This window comes from Marmota flaviventris, chromosome 20 (assembly GCF_047511675.1).
Source record: "Marmota flaviventris isolate mMarFla1 chromosome 20, mMarFla1.hap1, whole genome shotgun sequence".
NCBI lineage: Eukaryota > Metazoa > Chordata > Mammalia > Rodentia > Sciuridae > Marmota > Marmota flaviventris.
In genome coordinates this window covers 19,892,709-19,900,899 of record NC_092517.1, presented here as the reverse complement: position 1 = coordinate 19,900,899, position 8,191 = coordinate 19,892,709, and the positions used below count along the sequence as shown (strand labels likewise).

Sequence of the window (8,191 nt, the reverse complement as noted above, 5' to 3'; positions counted from 1 at the left end):
GTCTCCTCGCCTGTGACCCCGGGTCCCTGGCTCTCTGGGGGTGTCACCCGCGCTCTTCCTCCTGGCTGGGGCCTCCCGGGTCCCCCTGCCCAGCCTCGGGCCCAGCCCACTGCCTGATCGGGTCCACTCTGTACAATTGCCTGGACGCTGGTCCCCTCGTCCCCATGGCAACGGGGCAGATGGAGCCCGCGATTAGCTGTGCTCCTCCCGCCTGGGCTCGATCTGTCTTTGAAATTAAATCAGCGGCGATAACATCGACTGGCCAGAGGGGGGAGGGGGAGGGGAGGGGGAGGGGAGGGGGGAGGACGGAGGGGAGGGGGAGGGGAGGGAGAGGAGGCCCCACCCACCCAGCCCAGGGGACAGAGGAAGAGGACCTCTCAACCCCAGGGCCTCAGTTTCCCTGTCTGTGAAATGGGAGCAGATGAGTGGCCGCCCTGGGGTCTCGGGGTGCACCTTCTGGGGTGCAGGGGGCGTCCCCCCCATTGAGGGTTCCACAGGTGCCAAGAGGGGGGAGGCGGGAAGGGAGCCTGGAATTGGGGAGGGGCTCCCTGGGGATCTGGGAAGGAGGGTTGCAGGCAGACGGTGCCGTTGGTGCAAAGGTCCTGAGGTAGCAACCTGCCGGGACTGTCTGCTGGACAGTGAGGCTGGGGGGGCTGGAGGAGACGGAGTGACGGGGCCGGAGGATGGACACAGGGCTTGGGGGACCACGGTGATAATGGTGGCTTTTACAGATCCGAGTGTCTCACGAAACAGGTTTTCACAGGATCCTCTGTGGGGTCAAAATAGGGTGATAGAGGGCAAGAGAGGAGGCAGGGAGGCCAGGAGGGAGGCCGGGGTTAATGTCCAAGGTCTAAGATGGGACCTGCCCTTGACCTCAGAAACCACAGGTGAAGCCGCCCCCTGTGTCCCCAGATGGGGCTTCCACACAGCCCCACCCTCAGGGTGCTCCTGTGTGACTGGGAGCTCACGCAGGAGTGGGGACTGGGGACTTTGAGAGTGACAGCCTCCCTTCCTGGCACAGACCCTGCGCTCGACACCCAGGCAGGACCAGAAGGGGCTCCAGGGGACATTCCCTGAGCCTGGCAGAGTCCCCCAGCAGACGAAAAGAGTCGGCCTCCGTGTCTCTGTCTGTAAAATGGGGCAGGGGTTCAGGGGTGTTTGAGGACAGGGGGCAGCAGGAGCCCATCTTCCTCTGTGTGGGACGGAGGCCGCTCTGTATTCAGCTGTGAGGCCCCAGAAAGAAAGGAGAGGCCGGGCGCGGTGGCCCACGCCTGTCATCCCAGGGGCTCGGGAGGCTGAGGCAGGAGGATCGCAAGGTGGAGGCCGGCCTCAACAAGTTAGCAACTCAGCGAGACCCTGTCTCTAAATAAAATATAAAAAGGGGCTGGGGACGGGGCTCTGGGGTTGAGCACCCCTGGGTTCCGTCCCTGGAACCAGAAGAAATAAAGGAAGCAGTGGGTGAGACCCTGTCACTGGGGTCCTTGGGGCGCTGAAGGACACGGGGCACCTTGCAAACACCCGGATGTCTGCTGTCCGCCCAGCACCAGCCCCGGGTGGCCACCCAGGCTGTGGGGCGGTAATTGAATTGTCCCCAGCAGCTGTCGGTACTAAATAGACACTCGACACGGCCAGGCTGCGCCCCTGATTAGGGACATTAGCAGGTCGGCGGGGACAGAGGTCAGGTGGTTGATGTGGTGGAGGGGACTTTGATGAAGTTAGTCCTGGAGCCGGACTTGAGTGGAGGTCCCACCTTCTGTGCGTCCGGGGACTCCCCTGCCCTCTTCTCGTAACGTGGTTAGGGGGACCTCCAGCTGCTGGCTGTCCCCGGGGGGACCTCAGAGCCAGGTCCCTGGGAACGGGAGCCGGGCAGGGTCTCCAGACGTGGCCGCTGCGGCCAGATCAACTGCCTCAGCCTCCCTGGCCCCTGGGATGACAGGCGTGGGCCACCGCAGCTGGCCCAAATAGACATCTTTTTAAGAGCAGCACCGGAGGGCTCTCGGATAATCCGAACACGGTCCTTTGTTTCTTTAGGGTCAGCATCGTCCCATGACAGGGAAGTCCCTCCCCATCAAAAGAGTCTGCCCTACACTACCTGGAGAAAACTCTGGCTCTGCCTGGCTGGGACCTGCTCTTTGTGACCCTTTAGCTCCAAGGACTAAAAACAGGCTTTGCCCTGGGAGATAGGCAAAGGCCCTGAGGTTACCAGGATTTTGCGTGTGCAAAGGCCCTGAGGTTACCAGGATTTTGCGTGTGCAAAGGCCCTGAGGTTACCGGGATTTTGCGTGTGCAAAGGCCCTGAGGTTACCAGGACTTTGCGTGTGCAAAGGCCCTGAGAATACCAGAATTTGGGTTCAGTGGAGATATAGGAGTGGGGTCAGCATGGTGAGAGCTCACTGGGGGGTATCAGGGGAGGTCAGAGAGGTGGGCAGGGCCAGGCCATCGGCATGTTAAGATGCAGGTGGGGCAAGCGGTGTTTATATTTGGAGCATCAGAAGCCACAGAAGGTTTAAGGCAAGTCACACAAACGTGGACATTGGTGACTGGGATCTGGCGTGGCTCCTTCATAAAGAATCACGGTGGGAGGAGAAGACGAGGTCCTGGACCAGGGGCAAAGCCTGGAGAGAGCGCGACAGGGACCGTGGGGGGGGGGGGATTGATGGTGGCGTGGGACTGCCACTTGAGGTTGGATCGGAAGTGACAGTCACGGTCCTTGGGGACCCAGGTGATGCAGATGAGAGAGATTAAAATCTGCGCGCAGGGCTGAGGGTGGCACTGCGGGATGAGGCGCTGGCTTAGCATGCCCAGGGCCCTGGGTGGCATCCCTAGCACCAGAAGCAAAACATCAATCACCTGTCATCCCAGCGGCTCAGGAGGCTGGGGCAGGAGGATCGCAAAGTGGAGGCCAGCCTCCACCACTTAGCAAGGCCCTGAGCCACTCAGCGAGACCCTGTCTCTCAATAAAATAGAAAAAGGGCTGGGGACGGGGCTCAGGGGTGAAGCACCCCAAGTTCAATCCCGCCACCCACATCCAGCTGCTCAATAATGACCCCAGATTTTTTCCCCCTAGGACAGTCTGGTCACATGTCCCTTGGTTGGAACGATCCCACCCTGTTTCCCTCCGCCAGGTCATCACCACAGACACGCAGCTGTCCTTGAAGTCACTTGGCAAATTTATTCATCGTCAGCCTAAGACTGTGGCCCCCGGGGGGACAGCAGCAGGTGGCCGGTGGGGGGGCGGGGTGGCCCGAGTGGCCCGTTACTTGCTGTCCACCCTCTTGAGTTGTTCCTTGCCATTGATGGTCACCGATTTGAGCTGGCCGTCCTCCTCCACCTCCACGCGCTCCTGCCCGTTCTCCACGATGCGCTTGGTGGTCACCTTGTGGCCATTGACCATCTCGGTGGATGACATCACCGACCTGAACCCCGAGCTCCCGCAGCCGGACCCCCCAAAAGAGGTGGAGGAGAAGGTGGTGCGGCTGCCCCCGCTCCGGCCCAGGACATTGAAGTTGGAGAAGGCCTCCATGAAGGCTGGGAACTCACCGAAGCCCGCCGAGAAGGCCCCTCGCAGGCCATGTCCCCTGCTGTCCCTGTCACTGCTCAATGGGGTATCCCAGAAGTCAAAGGAAAAAGGGTCCAGGCCACCAAAGAACTCTCGGAAGATGTCCTCGGGGTTACGGAAGGTGTAGCCCGTGTTGAAGGGACTGTTGTAGGGGGTGCTGGCCCCGCCACCTGCCCTCCAGCTGTCACATCCCGCCCGGTCATACAGGGAGCGCTTCTTGGAGTCGGAAAGGACCTCGTAGGCCTCGGACACCTGCTTGAACTTCTTCTCGGCCTCCTCTTTGTTATCGGGGTTCTTGTCGGGGTGCCACCGCAAGGCCAGCTTGCGGTAGGCCTTCTTGATGTCCTCTGGGGAGGCGCTGGACTGTACCCCCAGGACTTCGTAGTAGTTGGCCATGCCGAGGGCGGGTGACCAGGGAGCAGGCGGGAGCCGAGGGTCACAGAGGCCCCCGGAAGGCTGGGGCCTGGGTGCAAGGGATGGATGGGCACGTCGGGGCGCAGCAGCTGCTGAGGGGGGCCCCTTCGGCTGGGCCTCGGCTGGTCTCTGCAGGCTCGGGGCTAGACGGTGCCCGGTGGCTTTAGCTTTTCATAGTCCGCGTTCCCGGGGGACAGCGGCGGCCTCCACTGGGAGGGGTGGGGGGGAGGGGAGGGACAGTGCCGCAGTGGGCCTGGTGGGCTGGGCCCCCCTCCAGAGCTGGGACCAGGGGCCCCTTTGTGACATCAGTTCCTGGGGTGGGGCCTGGGGCCACACAAGGTCGGCCTTGTGCACCCGGCTCTGCCAATGAGGTGGGCCATTGCGGTGACCCTGGGACACGAAACCCAGTCACCCTGGGGCTGCCGGCTGAGCCTCCACTGGTCAAGGAGCGGAGGCCGGATGAGCCTCTGGGATCGGGCCTCGGTTTGGGCGATGAAGGTCAGTGGTGGTGGTCAGTCGCAACTCAACCAACCGGGGTCGTTTGTTTTGGGGTACCAGGGATGGAACCCAGGGGCGCTTCACCCCTGAGCCCCGTCCCCAGCCCCTTTTTCTATTTTATTTAGAGACAGGGTCTCGCTGAGTTGCTCAGTGCCTTGCTAAGTGGTGGAGGCTGGCCTCCACCTTGCGATCCTCCTGCCTCAGCCTCCAGGGCCACTGAGATGACAGGCGAGAGCCACCGTGCCTGGCCATTTTAGGAGGTCTTTCTTTATCTCTGACCTCCCTCTCTCCTTCTCTCCTCCCAGTGCTCCTGAGGGCTTACTTATGAGCATCTTGCCTGGGACAGTGTCTTCTCTCCAGTTCCAAATCCCAGGGAGCGGGGAGGGCAAAGCAAAATCCACAAACACTCTGCAAATCTGGCCTCAAGTGGTCAGTGCTGTCACCCCCCTGGCCACACACCTGGTCAAGAAATGGTGAATCGCACTTTGCTAGCAATGGCCCAGGTCCACCCACCCACCCACTTGGGCTAACCCAAGTCACTTGGCAGGACAAATCGACAGGCGAAGAGTCCCAGGGCCAGTAGCTGCCGGTGAAGACCACATTTCTGTTGCAGGACTCTGTTAACATCCTTCGAACGTGTCCTCCTGGTCAGGCTCGCCCATGGGACCTGGAGAAAGACACCGGCTCTGTGGTCTTCCACCAGGATGGACGCAGCTACAGCAGAGCAGTTGTTGACCATGGTCATGTCACACAGGCCACCCTTGATGATGGAGAAGACTGTTAAAATGGGCAAAGGGATCGTGGTCCCAGCGTCACATGAAGGTACGGTGTTGGTGGGATCATAATTGTGTGGCGACGGTGGAGCTGATGATGGGCGTGGGGAAGGTGGCCATGTCCTGATGGAGGTGACAGTGATAGCTCGATGATGGAAGAGGTGTTGCTAGGATGGGGAGGTGACAGAAATAACTACTAGAGAAGCTACTGGTGTGGTTGGTGGTGGCGATGGAAACGGTGATGGTGAAGATGGTGGCGTCGGTGGAAGGTACGCCTCATCAAGCTTCCTCACAACATGGCCTCCCCACGCCTCGTCGAGCTTCCTCACAACATGGCTTCCCCACACCTCGTCCACTTCCTCCCAACATGGGCTTTCCCACGCCTCGTCCAACTTCCTCCTAACATGGATTTCCCACGTCTCATCCACTTCCTCACAACACGGCCTCCCCATGCCTCGTCCAGCTTCCTCACAACATGGCCTCCCCATGCCTCACTAGCTTCCTCACAACATGGCTTCCCCACACCTCGTCCACTTCCTCCCAACACAGGCTTTCCCATGCCTCGTCCAGCTTCCTCCCAACACGGACTTCCCACGTCTCGTCCACTTCCTCACAATGCCCTCCCCACACCCCGTCCAGCTTCCTCACAACACGGCCTCCCCATGCCCCATCCACTTCCTCACAACATGGCCTCCCCACGCCTCACCCAGCTTCCTCCCAACATGGCCTCCCCATCTCCTGGATCTCAGCAAGCATTTGGCTTGTGCCACTTTTACTCACTGTCCCCAGGGTCACCTCTCTCCCTCGCATGTCTTCCCACGCTGGGCTCCACGAGCCGATCGGAGGCATACCATGTTCATGGAAGCTGGGGACAGCTGGTGTATTCACAGCCGCCATTTAAAGCTTCCATGGGGAATGTGTGGCCTTCTCCCCCCGGGGTCAGTGTATCCCCAGGGTAGGGGACGGAACTCCCTCAGGAAGGTTTCCGCAAGTGTCCAGGCAACGGCTGGAGAGGATGATAACCCCGGCAGGGGGTGAGGAGGGAGCAGCGTCCTGGTCACGGTGCGGTGACGTCCCGGTAGGAAGAGCGATGGTTCTGGTGGCGGCCACAGTGTTGGTAAGGGGGTGGGTGGCGGGAATTGCGATATTCATGGATGATGGTGGAGAGGACGGCTGTGGGAAAGGGGACGTCAGCCGGTGAAGGTGGCAGGTGGTATGGGGAAGGTGGGGCTCTGGGTTTTCAGTCGCCATCTCAAGACCCCTGAAATGGTCTTCTTGCAGAAGCCTAGAAGATTCTTCCGGAACCCCCCCAACTTACCCATGTGATTCCATATAAGTCGCCCAGGCATGAGATTTTTGAACCTGGAAGAAAAAGAGTCAGTTGTGGGCAGCGGGTCCCCAGAGGTTGCCGCGATTTCTGAGCCACTTTCGGTGACTCTTCTGCTCCGGGTGCCCACTGGGCTGTGAAGGGACTTCCGGAAAAATCATGGGAGTCTCAACAGCTTCCAGGCAAGATCTTGAGAGCCTCTCGCTTTGGAGCGGAAGCTTGAGACCATCAGCTGTCACTCCCTTTCCTGAGTGTCGGTCCCCCAGCTTGTCCAGCTGTTGCGTAAGCTTGTAATAATTGTCCTCCTACACATGACGCCCAGTGACGGTGTGCCTGTCATGGCGATGGTGGTCCTGATGCTGGTGGACACGGTGACGGTGGTGATACTGTGGTCGTGACTCAATGGTGATCAGTGGGGAGGAGATGGTGGTGATGACGGTCATATCAATGGTGATCAGTGGTGGGGAGGAGATGTTGGTGGTGATGGTCATATCAGTGATGGTCGTGACAGAGAAGGTGGGCATGGCGGGGGGTGGGGATGTTCATGGGGATGGTGACATCGGGATTGGTAAAGGTGACAATCAGCACAGTGTTGTGGGTGGTCCTAATGTTAAGAGACAAGGGACCCAGAATAATAGGTGTCCAAGAATCGCATCACCGTTCCCCTGACCGGGGCTCCTCTCTCTCCATCCTGGGGGACTCTCTGGGGCTGACCTCCACCGTTTCCCACGAGGGACTCTGTTTCCTGGTGGTGGCTGGTCTCAGGGCACCCTGGCTCCTCTGGGCAGAAGGATCCAATGCCCAGGCAGGCTCAGAGAGGGCAAGGTACACCCAAGGTCACACAGCAGTCCCAGGAAGCCTTCCCCAGAGGGCGGGCCAGACGGATGTAGACCGACGAGGTCCCCAATTGGTATTCTCAGCAGCCAGAGGCCCCTCTCTGTCTCGGTAATTAATGGAGTGGCTTCTTAAAAGGATTCTAATCACCCCCGATCCTATCTGCTTATCACATGCGTCCCTAATTAGATGATCCTAGCAATCATTCAGCTAATTCCCTCCAGCCCCGGGCAGCCCTGCCCAGCCCAGCCACCCCCACCCCACTCCCAGGCTACCCTGCCCCGGCCAGATGGACCGTTGGGGGACTTCTCTCGTGGCTCTGTAACTGCATTACCACCAGGATGGATGGGTGACACGGGACGGATGAGCTAGGAGGTGACAGGTGGGTGACGGAGAGCTGAGGGTGGGTGCATGGGTGGACGAGCAGACAGAGAGACAGACACAGAGATGACCTGGCAGTTAAGGGGTCCGTCTGCCCCGTCAGACAAGCTGGGTTCAAATCCCAGCTCTGCCAATCTCTAGCTGTGTGTTCTTGGGGAAGTTACTTAACCTCTCTTATCTCGGTTTCCTTATTTCATCAGGATAAAAGGGAGGGTGGTGACCAACTCTGCGTCGTTGCGAGAGGGTTGTGTAAGTGTGCAGTGAAAGATGGGGCTGATTGTGGGTGACGAGACAGACCCAATAAGGGGATGGATTGATGACGAGTAACTGGGAGGTGCGGTAGGTGGATGGGTCCTTGGTAGAAGGGATAGAAAGGTGCAGATGGGTACTGAGGTGGGCAGGCAG

General features: G+C 59.7%; 1 protein-coding gene across 1 annotated transcript; it reads right to left on the bottom strand.

The window, feature by feature from the left end:
* Positions 1–3,256: 3,256 nt before the first annotated feature.
* On the bottom strand, positions 3,257–3,955 carry Dnajb8 (DnaJ heat shock protein family (Hsp40) member B8). The gene has a single exon (XM_027954479.2). It carries the CDS (start codon positions 3,953–3,955, stop codon positions 3,257–3,259), a length of 699 nt encoding a protein of 232 aa, XP_027810280.2.
* Between the last annotated feature and the right edge of the window lie 4,236 nt (positions 3,956–8,191).